This window comes from Enoplosus armatus, chromosome 11 (assembly GCF_043641665.1).
Source record: "Enoplosus armatus isolate fEnoArm2 chromosome 11, fEnoArm2.hap1, whole genome shotgun sequence".
Taxonomy (NCBI): domain Eukaryota; kingdom Metazoa; phylum Chordata; class Actinopteri; order Centrarchiformes; family Enoplosidae; genus Enoplosus; species Enoplosus armatus.
This window is the reverse complement of record NC_092190.1, coordinates 11,725,294-11,738,626: the sequence shown is the minus strand read 5'-3', so window position 1 is coordinate 11,738,626 and position 13,333 is coordinate 11,725,294. Positions and strand designations below refer to the sequence as shown.

Genomic DNA, 13,333 nt, shown 5'->3' with positions numbered 1-13,333 from the left:
GAAATGAGCCATGGAGCTGACACATTAGCAGTCTCCCCAGAGATGGACCACACAGCACACACACACACACACACACACACACACATACACACACACTGGCTTGCATATCCACACACACATTCTCACTTTTTTTATACATCATCTACGCAGACTGTATCTCACTGCAAGTATAACGCAAACAATGTCAGCCAGGCTGATGCAGGACAGTGCCCTACTGTAAGTGAGACAGGGTGTAAGATTGGATAGGTCTCCGTCTGGGTTAAGGGGATAATGAGAAACTGCCCTGCAGTGAGTTAATCAGCTCATCGCTCTCCCAGCACTGCCATTTATTTGCTGTTTATTCCCCAGCACAGGGCCCCCAGGGGGAGGCCTGTCTGTGAGGCAGCACCTGCAGCTTCCCCCGACGCTTGATTTAGTGCTGTAAATGCTGCTTGTGGGCCAGATTAGGCTGGACAGTGATCAAACCTTATTTGCACTCTGATTAGACAAACTGCTCCCTGCACTGACCAGGCTGAAGCAATTCTCCTTTAGCAATTTTATACTGCTGCCCTGCGTAAAAATGATTAACACTGCCTGGATGAATGTGGCAACCATTCACCACAGCCATAGTCCTGATTCTGAACCAGGTATCGGTCCTACTGCTATAAGCCAACTGTTATAATCACAGAAAAGGAACTTTGTATTCATCAAAACCTTATGGAAGTAATCACAGAAGTTACGCTGTTTGGTTGATTGGTCACAACAGAGTAAGCAAAGAGGCATAACCAACATGTCAATGCATATTTATTTAGGTAAAGCTGGTAAAAAAAAAACAACCTTTCACCTCTCACTATCACATATGTACAGTACATAGAGGTTAGACAAAGTAATGCAAATACCTGCTTAAAAAGTACTTGAGCCTGGAAGATACTAAATCACAAACATTGCTATTAAGTTAAGAGGCACTTTATTAGCTAGAACAGAGGTCGACAGTAGCAGGTAGCACTTTGGGTTGTCAAAGCAAACCTGTGCACGACTAAAGCTAAAGCTCCAAAGAGATCAAAACCTCGTCCATATTTAAATGCACTGTTCAAAAACTGCTAACTAATTATTTAATATATGAAGAGACAACTTCGTATCAATGTTTATAACACTAAGGTTCTTACTTGAAAAACAAGACTCCTATTATACAAGTCTTTCTTTTATCAGTGTTTATATTAGATTGCCTACCCACCATGTGCAATCCATGCATATGCACACAGACACATACACACGCACATGCACACACTCCTAAGATCAGACAATACATCTTGTAACCTTCAAACGTATTGTGTTTAGAGTAGGTCCCCTGTTGCATTCAGAGTGGAAGGCACTCCAGCTCAGTCATTGTACAGCAGATTTTCATGTTTTAGTGCTGCACAAAGCCTGCTCTTTCAACCAAATGATCAGGCCATCTTAAATGTTGCACCTGAGACTGAATAGGTATGTATGTAGTGCATTGGCAAGGTCTCTTTTTCATCCACTTCTGTGCAGAGGCTAGCAAAGTATTAATAAAGCCATTTTCTGATCTGCTCCCTTTACCCTGATCCTCCCGCAGAACGCTTCTCCATCATTTTTCTAGCATTTACCGTATTACCATAACCCTGATGTAAGGCCCATTTAGAATTGTACTTGAGCGACTAGGAAGCATATTAAGGCAAAGGGAAATTATTCTGAGGAAAATGTACAGTATAAACAGTAGAAAAGAATAGAAGGCAACGCTCATAATGGCATCTGAAAGCTTTCATTTTTTTCCCTCATTGTCTCTCCTTCTCTCTCTAAACAACCTTCCTTTTTTCAGCTATCAGAGCAAAGTTCTCAGAGAGAAAATGAAGTTCATTCATGCATCCTGAAAGAGGCTTTTAAGGTTGAGTACAGCTCAAACAAAAAGGAATGTGAGCTACGGCTGGCCTGAGTATGACTCAATATTTATAACCTTGCTGTGCAGAATTCAAGAATGCTGAGGAAATGAACGAAACCGGCTATAAAGCATTTCCAAGCCACAATGCTGGGAGTTTGATTGGTATTCATTAACAGGTTTTTGTCCAGGTTGCTGAAGTGTTTTGTGAAATGTTTCTAGATAAATAAACTCCGAGGGCTCAAAGCTGCAAACTACTGCTGCTGAATTTGAGTCAGAGAACTGACAATGGCAGAACTAATAATTTTTTTGGGAGAAACAATTCTTTAGAATAATATAATATTGTATTTTTATTGATTTAGAGTGAGCAAAAGATATGCATCTTGAAGATGAATGTACGATTACGATAAGATACAAAGAGTATTTTTCTTAGCTGTCAGACCACTCCCATCGCTCCCAGCCCCTTTCTCTCTTCATTTTGCTAACTGGTGCTCAAAGCTTCTCCTCCGCTGACCAAGCATCAGCTTCCCTGTGCTGATAAATGGGCTTCTTTGAATTGATGGCAGGCTGGAGGAAAAAGAGATAATCCTAGATAATGTGGACACAGTTTTCATTTCTTGTCACCCAATTAAACTGCAATTATCCCAAGAGCAGAAGAGGAGAAAAGTGGAAAGAATGGCCAAAGAATGGGAGAGCGAGGCTCCCTGGGACACTCTCTACCAGACACATTAGCCCAGATTTGCTCCATCCTGATAAAAGAGACCCATTTCTTGCACTTGGCAGTGCACAGCGAGTGGCAGACCAGCTGCAACCTGGGGTTTAGAAAAGAATGCCTGTGCAATGTTTGTGCCATGCCTCAAAGTGGCTGGGAAGAAAAAGATCAAAATGTATACAGGTTGTCGTCCTACTAAAGCAGGGTGGCTTTTGTGTGGCACTCCATGTGTCTTTAGCTGAGGACATTGAGGTTTTATCCCTTAACAGCCCGTATAGATTTTGTATATTATTATTATGCTAATGTCCGGGACACATTGTCGGAGGGAACAAGTGTGTATTTTGTGAAACCATTGTCATCGCTGACTGATCAATGTAAGAACCCTGGCGCTGACTACACAGGGGTTCGAAAACCTTCAAACAACCCCTTAGCATATCCAAAAGTGCTTTGACCGAGAGCTTGTGTGCACCTACTGTTCCCTAAAAGAATCGACCACAGCCTTAAAAAAGGGGACTCTTCCTCTGTGAATTGTTCGCCTCCAGATGAATCAAGGCTGGGTGAAACTCTCCCCTGGCACAAAATCTAAGAAGTAAATTAATGTCTTTTGTAATTACTGTTTCCTCTTCGTAATTATCACACCGGACGATTTATGGATTAACATATTGATTTCACTTGACCCTTGGCGAGGCTTAATTTGGACAGAGAAAAATACTTTTGGCTTGTGCTGCCGAATGCAAACAGCCCTCGGGGCCCCCGCTGGAGCTTTGCTCTTTAGGCGTGTCACAGCATCTTTAGCAAACGTCCCATGGGACGGTGATCTGACTCGCACTGGGTCCTGGTCTTTTGGGTTACCTATCCATTCAGAGTGTAGCTCTGCACGGGTATTGACTTTAGCCAAAGGTAAAAAAAAAAAAGAAAGAAAAGAAAATCATGAGTGAAGACTGAGAGGAGCATTCGTAAGAGTAATTCATTAATCTTCATGCAGGCGATTAGTGCTTTGAAGTCTTTGATTTTGAAAAGCCATGTTCCTTGCTTTACTACCCCCTCACTCTCTCTCTCTCTCTCTCTCTCTCTCTCTCTCTCTCTCTCTCTCACAGGCTCTTCAGATAAACATTGGAAATAAACAGATTAGTTAAAATCATTAGGCAGACATCTTAACACGCAAACACAGACTGCCTGCTTTGGAATGCTGATAAGTGTAACCCCTCTGCAATGGCATCTAATGATGTTGTCGCGTGTGCTGTGTGCACAGAATCAGCGTCATGGCAGTAATGAATTGCTGATTATGGAGAGGGGAGAATACTCTGTCAAAACATGATCAATATTTCCTATAAGTGCTCCCGCTGCTCTGCATGAGTAATGGCCTGATTAAGCCAGAGAGGTTGGCGTGAATGTTGCCTCTCCACTGCTGTGTCCATCAAATAATGAGATCACCTGAGACAGCCACCGTCACCCCTCCCACCCCGACGTGCTGACAGGACACTTGCCCTCCCATTGATCATATTGTCATTCAAGCCAGTGCTTAGGAAACACACACACACCCACGTGTTCGGATACAAACGCTGAAAAGCAGTGCAAATGTCACTAATCTTTTCCTGTGTTATGTGTCTGGTATAATGAACTCTTACTCCAGTTGTTGGAATGGCCACATGTTTTGTCCCTGAGGTATGTCAGCCAATGCAGCTACAAAGGGCTCACCTAGAGAGATGTGACATTCAGCCGCAACAATAAGCCATCTGCAGGAACTCGGTTATTCTACTCTTTTTGAAAAGTGGGGCTTTTTTTCCATCTCTCTCTCTCAATGACATGGTTATTATCTTGGTCACTTAATCTACTCAAATAAGATTGATTTGTCCTTTCAGGCTGTGTTAGACTGCCTCTGTCAGAAGGCGCTCAGGCCATGGGAACCATAGAGCTCCAATGCATCCTCACAATTTTCTCATTTGATGGAGGTCACAGTCACTCAGGCTGCTTCTTTGACATACTGATGAGTACACACACAAAGGCTCTTTCACTGTTACAAGTGATAGAGAAGAGCACGGCTCAATACGCGACAGGAAGAGATGCAGGGTTGTGAATGTGTCACACAAATGCAAACACGCACCCTTAATTGACAGATAATAATAGATAATAACCAACTGGCAAAAATGGGGCGATCACCAAGAACTTTCCAGCTTGCCTTTGTCTTTGTCTTTATGCCAAAATGAACAGGTAATTAAGAAGTAAGCTATATAGATACATTAATAACACATATGAACACCTACATTATTATTTAGTGTAAGAAATGAATGTATGGATGCTTCTATATTTTGAAGGTAAGTCAATAAGACTTGGCTGAATATTGTTTTTGTACAAATGTCGTCTCAAATTACCTAAACTTCTCAGAACACTTCAAGCACTTTAAACACTTAAAAGTAATTCGCTGAAAGAAATATTTACAGCATCGTTTGGCCCCACTGTCAAGGTCAGTGTGTTGGTGCAAGCTTAATTAAATCGTCTGTTTTTTGTTTTTTTACTTTCTTTAGTATAATTTTATTTTGTCTGTTTTCATGAATCACTTTCAGTTAGACTGTGAGGTCTCACAGACAATGGACAATGATCTGCACAAAAGAAAAATAAATCACAAAAGGTCATCTTTAATAGCAGACGTGTGGATACTTTGAACAGTTTTGCAATTTGATTTGATCATATTTAACTTTCACTTTTTTATTTGTGCAGACCTGTGCATTGAAAAGGCTGTGAATTTGAATAAATCTTGACCTTCAATCTCCACTTTTTTTAGTGTTTTCACCTTCTGTTCATTCAACCCAGATGAATACAAATCCTTAGATTCAGTTCTTCATTTCCTATTCATAACATCAGGGAAACTTGCAATAAGGGTCAAAGGTGGTTAATAAGCTGGAAGCACTATAATGTCAACTTTTATACAAGTGCGCTTGACGCTGCGCGCAATGTTAAAGATCAACAAGTCACCCTGTGGATTTTTGTTTTGCTCTGAAGGACGATGGCACACTATGAAAGCCCAAATAGCATGTTACTGTGCTGCCACGGGTTCAAGGAGATTGGATCACTTTTTGTTTGCGGAGCGGCCTCAATTCAGCTTCCACATAAAGAGCGAAAGGCTAGGAGGGGCCTGAGAGAGAGCAGTCTTTGTGGGGTTGAAGGAAAGGGGTGGATAAAAAATTGCCTTGGTGCATCAGTTTTTTTCTGATCCCAACTGGAACTATGAATGTATCTGAGAGATGAGCTATCTGTGGCGGGCTGTGCCACAAGCAGGTCTTTTCTTCCCTCTGTCCCTATGATGAGTTAGCAGGACCTGGAGTGATGGAGCTGATAGAGGGGCTGCTATCAGGTGGCAGTCTGGGTAATTACAACTCTCTATTTGGGGCTTTGCAGCGATGCTGTGGTGATAAGGGGAATATAATGAGGAAGAAAGGCCAGCGATAATGTATCCGCTAAATGGTTCAAAATAGTCTATCATGGGAAAAGTCATCTCTGCGCCTGGAGGGAAACAAGTATCTGTGGATTTGAACCATGGGGCTCTGCGACAGAGAACATGTGGAAGATTTAAGCTAAACAAATGCCCTGTGGGGGGGCGGCAGCAATCAGAGTTCAAAAATCTGACTTTCCACAAAGGGTAGGATAGGCCGTTTTTTTAATGATCCTGGAAGTCGTTTGATTGCCGCTACTATTTTGTTTGCCCCTCAGGGTGTGGAGATATTCTGCAGTGTGAGATTACATATAATACTTTGACAAGCGGCGGTTTAAAGATGAAGGTCTTATCAACCTTGTGGACTCCACGTCCTTCTGTGTAGCCATTCTCCTTCCATAATGTGCTTTCAAAGTTTGTTGTATCTGTCAGTTCAGGTCCTCGAAGATTGAACTGACAATCACTCCTCTTTCCTCCCTCTTTACCATCATTCAAGCATTTACACACACACACACACACACACACACACACACACACACACACACACACACTCACACTCACTCAATCCTCAGGGCCATTTGCCTGTTCCACTCCCCAGTCTTTAATACACACTGCAGTGTGTTCTGTCTTGTATGGCTGTTTTATTGTGAATTACAGATTCCCTCACTTGGGATCATGACCACTATCAATAGTATTTCCACTAATGTGATTAAGTTAATACTGTGCTCTATGAGAGGATTATTTCTCAATTCCTCTTGATATGCGTAATATTTAGGTTGTGGTTGAGTAAATATTTTGGTTCTTCACCAAAATAATTCCCACTGAGACAAAGACACGAAAGTCTGCCCTAAGGAGCAATAAAGACTGTATAATTAGAATGATTAAAGAACTGCACAACTAATTTGGCACTTATTGAATATATTTTGAGAACACAACGTTCAAAATAGGTCACATATTTAAACCGCACAAAAAATATTAACTTTATTCACATTAATTATGTATTTATTCAGGCATTCTGTGTGACTCATTTGAAGTGATGCTGAAGTCGGCATTGTCTCTTCACCAATCCGATCATTATATTGCCTTGCACTTAAGCATATTTTCTACGTATTGTAGAAGCTGTAAAGAAACCTCATTAGACAAAATGACTTCTAATCTAAATGCAATCATCTTTAAAAAGTAATCAATTGGATCCCTTACAACACTAAACTGTTTGTCATTAACACTTTATCAAAGGCTCACTTAAGATAAGATTCTGCAGCTAATGGCGTGTGATAGTGACAAATTGACTTTCAATACTCTCCACATCATGCAGGAAACACTGTTGTCCTCCTGTGAGTGTAACATGTTTGCTTTGCTGGAAAATGTATTTACAATATTTTAGATTTTCTTTCCTTGTTCAAAAACGTCTTTGATATGAATACCTTTGTCTTGATCGTGCGCAATTGGAATTTATTTCAGCCGATGATTAATAAAAATAGGCTACGTGATGAAAAGAGTTAACTGAAAATGCACAGTAATTACGTTTGAAACAATATTATATTTCTCCCTCCTTAAAACTTCAGTATTATAATATCAGTCATGCTTTTAAATGGGCTTTTAGCAAAACTAATGAAATATTTTGGACTAGATTCGTGCCGTTTATCTGCAGAATAAATCCTTAATCTGAAAATCAGCTGTAAAAAATGGAGCAAGTGGCATGTTCATACAAGGATTAATGAAAATCCTCAGAACACAGATGAGACTGAGATGACTACCTTTCACTGTGAGGTGCGTTTGCTGCTTCTGCCTTGGCCCCGGCCTGCATGGGAGCAGCTATGCAGCTGACAAGGAAGAGGGGAAGATCCAGGCAGAGCTGTGATCAGACAAGCAGAAAGAAACCACATCAGGTACACGATCAGGACCCCTCCCTCTCCCTTTCTTCAAACCTCCCCGATAATGAGCAAACTTTCATGTGGCTGTAAATACGACTCTCTTCTGTTTGAAGTGGCAAACAGAAGATATTGTTGTTTACTCTGCTCACTTTTTTTTCCTTCCCCCAGTCAAAGAAAAGCGATATAGCAAGAGGTCAACTTGTGTTATCTTGAAATCAATTTATTTTTAAGACGTGCTTCCCCTCCCTCCACCTCCAGCGGTGCCAGAATAACAGTAAACATTTTGAAAAGAAAAAGAAGGTACATCCTACAATATTCTTTATAGATTAGGCCTTTTTATGCAAACCGAGATTATCCAGGGATCCTCATCAACTCTCTCTATAATTTGTTGTGCTTTCTCCCAGAGTTAGTGGAGTGTTGAGCAGAATAAACTGTTTGGCGCTATCATGAAGATTCTTGCACCTCCAGGGGCTCCTATTTCAGAGTGATGGCTTTAGCACTTTAGAGTGAACTGTGTGCGATCTCTACCGGGTAGGAAAATGTCCCCATGGGCTTGTTGTTGCTGCTGTCTGCCTTCTATTTGCATGATATTTTTCTATTCAGTCTTATCATCAGTGTGCTGTGAGGTGGGAGTGCTGGCTCCGTCTCAGAGGCTGGACCCGGGCTTTATCGGCAGGTAATTCCCCCACTCTCACTAACTCATCTTGAATTATTTAAGTGTTATTTCCAGGACCCAGGCAGAGGTAGAAGAGGGGGAGAAAACACAGACTGGATTGTTGTTGGTGTTATTTTTTTTTTTTTAATCAGATCTTCATTAAATTACTATATTGAATGAATTAATGTTTCCTCAGTCTGAAAAAATAATAAGCTGTTTTGTGAAACAGATACAACAAATCTTGACATTTTGATGAGTGGAAAACATGCTGCACCTGCTCCCGTTAATGCAGGCTCAACTAGGCCCAGCCATCATCTGAAATCCTCCAACACACGTTATAAAAAACTAAAAACAGAACAGAAGCCATGCTTTAGGAGCAGGACAGAAAGGGGAGGTGTTTCTCTGCATTGTCAAACAATCCTAAACAAAATAATAACATTCAAAAAATAAAAACGCAGAGAGGAATAAAAAAAAATATGAAATCACCAGGGGGCCAGTGAAAAGCACGCATGTGTGCAGACACTCAATTGCACACAACCTCCATAACTGTCAACTCCCGATAAGAACTTTCCACCGTAACTTATTCATATAATTCATAGCAATTTTTCCCCCGTTTGTGTCATGAGAGGCTCATGCTCCTGCGGAGTGAGTGGAGCGCTTCATTGCAGTAATGTTATCGAGGTGAATGACAAGCCGACAAAAGGGGCGCACGGTGTTGAGAGATGCTGCGACTCAGTTTAGGCATCAGGTTTGTCTCTCATCTGGTCCTCTTGGCGCGGATCATCCTCACCTTGTCAGGTTTCCTACTTGAGACAAAAGAGCGATCCCTCAGTGAGCTTCTTTTTTTTTTCTTCTCTCCGTTGCAATAAAACAACCCTAATCCTTGTTAACAGAATAATGAAAAAAAAAATCTCAGGCTCCACATGCAGCAATCAAAAGGGCGCTGTCTCTTAAACTGCGCATCACTTTGGGATAGGTCAGCGTCATCACTCAACTTTCACCCTGTCCACAATCTGCCGACACCTTATTTATAGTCAAAGTAATTACAAGTCCTATGTTTTTATTAATAATAACAACAATAATAATAACAATTCCGCATTATATATTGTGTAAACTGCCCTTAGATTAGGCTAAACCGTTCAAAAAGAACAACAGTACAGTGAATTGAATTTGACATCCATTTATATCCTAATTTAAACGCTCGACCTACAGCCTAATTCCTCATTTATAATATTGTTCGATACAGCCCCTCTCCATTTCCTTTTCCCCCGTACATATATAATTATGTACAACTGAGAAGGTGCGAGAACAAACCACTTAAACCTGCAATTTACTCAACAAGTCTCGCAGATAACTGTAATTGCTTGAATATTCGACAACCTAATTTCAGTTGTCGATTCGCTGCCCTTGGGAAAGTCCTTTGAAGTGAAAGTGAAAAGAGGGATTTCAGGAAAGTAATTAATTTCACCAAGCGCGATTAGAAACACTTCAGACCTCCTCAGCATTTGCGTATTTACGACAAAATGCCACAATATCAGAAAATTAAAGAAGACATTCTTTACCTCTGTTGTCGTCTTAACACACTACTTTTCAATGGCAGGAGGCTACCACCCATGGGGGAAGAAGGGAAGGGGGCAGGCGGAGAGACGCCGGTGAGGATGAAAGGTGAGGAAGTGGAGTGACACCGGCGGATTCAAAGCTGCTCTGATTGTCAATTAAACCAAATGAAACAGAGAAGGAAGCAGGCGACCAGGCGTGCTTTAAAGAAGGGACCGCGTGTGCGTGTTTCTCAAGTGTTTGGTGGCTCAGATTCAATGCAAGTTTGAGGCTGAACTTCCACAACAGCGTGCACCTGTCTGCTGCTGTCACCTTCGCCAGATGTTGTCGGCGTGTTGGTGAGAGGCTCGCGCACGCTGCCGTCCTCAGGTCATTTTCAGGTGAGCCCGTCGCTGCCAAGTAAACAAGTTAATGACTTTAACTGAACAACACAACTCCGACAAGTTGCTCATTGGAATAAATATAATTTGGAATATGAAGCTAAAGAGTCCAAACAGCACCGAGGTCACCGCTCTGAGTCAGATAAAAAAAACAACAACTCACGTAACAAATAAAGATACACGATACGAGGCGCGTTTCCCTTCAAACAGGGTGGGATTTTCTTTTTTAAATCGTTCAGGAGTCGTCTGCGTGCTGGGCGCGACTGCGCATGCGCCACTGCACTTTCACTACCTGCCACACAATCCCGTATTTCACATGGGGCAAGCGGGAGTTCTCATTCACTTGCGTAAATGCTGCAGCTGAGTGGTGGTTGACAGTCTCCGGCGACAACAGGAAAACAAGACAGCGGTTTGTTTTTTTCTTTTGTTGTGTTTTTTTTTCTACCTCTCCTCTTTGCTAAAGGCTTATCACTGATGGATGCCACCGCGAAGCAGAAAACATAAGTTGAGCTCTCATAAGGACGCTGCCACTTGTACTTTACGGAAGATCCTCAACGGTGGGATGAAGAATTGAAGTCTTAAGTAAGTAGCCAAAACACGAGCTGCAGCTGTGGTGAATCTTAAACGAATGTAACTGGATTGTTAAACTTTCTGTGTGTGATTTTGTTCTGCTTTATACTTAAGCGTAACGTATTTATTATTATTATTTTTGTTTTGTTTTCCAGAGAGAGGTTGTGCCAACATGTCTAAACCAATGGATCACGTTAAACGCCCGATGAATGCTTTCATGGTCTGGTCCAGAGCCCAGCGCAGAAAAATGGCTCAGGAGAACCCGAAAATGCACAACTCCGAGATCAGCAAGAGATTGGGAGCGGAGTGGAAACTTCTCACCGAGTCTGAGAAGAGGCCATTCATCGACGAAGCCAAACGACTGCGAGCGATGCACATGAAGGAACACCCAGACTATAAATACAGACCGAGGCGGAAGCCCAAGACTCTGATGAAAAAAGATAAGTTTTCTTTCCCCGTGCCCTACAATCTCGGGGAGCACGACGCACTCAAAGTTAACGGGCTTTCCGCAGGAGCACTTTCCGAGTCCATCCTGGGGAACCCTGATAAGGCAGCAGCGGCCGCAGCGGCCGCAGCGGCGAGGGTATTCTTCAACCCGGCCATGGCTACGAACCCATATTCCTTTTTCGACCTGGGATCCAAGATGACTGAGCTTTCCCCACCTTCGTTTCCGTACGCGTCCCCGCTGGGCTACCCGCCGGGAGGCACCACGGCTTTCACCGGGACTGGCGGTGTAGGTGGCGGGACGCACACCCACACTCACTCACATCCGTCCCCGGGAAACCCAGGCTACATGATCCCTTGTAACTGTACGGGCTGGCCCTCAGCAGGACTCCAGCCGCCCTTAGCATACATCCTGCTCCCCGGGATGGGAAAACCTCAACTTGAACCGTACCCTGCATATGCGGCAGCATTATGATAGGCCCACTTTGGACTTCTAACAAAATGAAATGTGAAAACTAAAACAAACAAACAAAAAAAAGCTATTCATGCAAGAGTTTTATTATGCATGCACAAACTTGTACATGTGATGAAGTGCTCGTCGTCTCAGATATCACATGTGTATGTATATTGATTAATGCCTTTATCTAAGGTAATGCTTATTTAGAGAACTCTCTAATCTATTATTACTCAGCCATCACCTCTCGCAGCCCAGAGGACAAGGACTAAAGGGTGGCAGAAATGCACACATTTGAGAGGAAGAGGGTGTCAGGGCAGTTTGCTCTTGTGAAAACCCACTTTGAGCGGTACACTACTCGATTTCTATCTCCTGCAAGTTGCACCTGCTCGACTAACCTGTTGGAATCAAGGGCAGCATACAATGAGCATATGAATCACGGGATTATTGTCACAACGTTTCTCCCCTCTTGAACTGACTGTAAATGTGTACAGATAAAAATGACTCTAGTTTATTTGCCGTTATAGGCTTAGTGTTTGAGATAGGGCCAGGAACCTACGTATTTCACTAGAAATCCGGTGTATATTTTGAGTTTTTAAACCGTTTTATAGATGTCTGTAATATTTATTGTTTAGTGGAATCTATGGTGACCCAGACAATTTTAAAAAGGACAACGACTAGTTCTGTCATATTTGCACATGAAACGTAGGGGATGTAATTTATTTTGAAGGTGATATTCAATTTCAGTGCATTGCAACTTTCGGGTTTGATTCAACAAACCGTGTTTTTTTCCCCCTCCAAACAGTTAAAAAAGAAAAGAAAAAAAAGTTCCAATTTAAATGCAGAAGTTTATCATTTCTTGACCCCTCACCCTCCCACTCCTCGTATCATGTGCAGCAGAAAAAAAAGCTTTTTAACTAACTCTTATGGAATTTGTATGTTTTGTGTTTTCTTTAACCTCCGTTATGTACTTCAACCTATTGCTACTGTTCACTTGTTGAGCAAGGACTACAATAAAGCGTATTCGGATTAAACGGAAGGGAATCGCGGCTGCAGTTCTTGATGAGATGAACAAGATTGTTATCTTTTTTTTTTTTCTTGTCCTGCTCCTCAGTCCAGGTGAAGTGTAAGGTATCCTCCAAAGGCCGCTTTTGTCCGCGCCGTGAATGGCATTACTTGGGGGGGAATCTAAATCAGCCCATTGTAATCAAGAGCCAAAACCTTATTTATCACAATTTTAATCGTGAATAGGAAGGAAGATAAAACTCTGAGCTTTCTTTTCCCATGCAGGGGACACAAAAAGAAAGAGAGAGAGAGAGAGAGAGCAGCTTTCAGGCTGCAGAACAAGCTGCTCTTTGAGGCTTTTAAAACAAACCTGAGC

The 13,333-nt window shown here is 42.1% G+C and overlaps 1 protein-coding gene across 1 annotated transcript; it reads left to right on the top strand.

Moving 5' to 3' along the window:
• Window positions 1–10,849: 10,849 nt before the first annotated feature.
• Window positions 10,850–12,991, top strand: sox21b (SRY-box transcription factor 21b). The gene is made up of 2 exons (XM_070914351.1): window positions 10,850–11,066; window positions 11,210–12,991. The coding sequence occupies exon 2, from the start codon at window positions 11,227–11,229 to the stop codon at window positions 11,971–11,973; it is 747 nt and encodes a 248-aa protein (XP_070770452.1). The 5' UTR covers window positions 10,850–11,066; window positions 11,210–11,226; the 3' UTR covers window positions 11,974–12,991.
• Window positions 12,992–13,333: the final 342 nt, after the last annotated feature.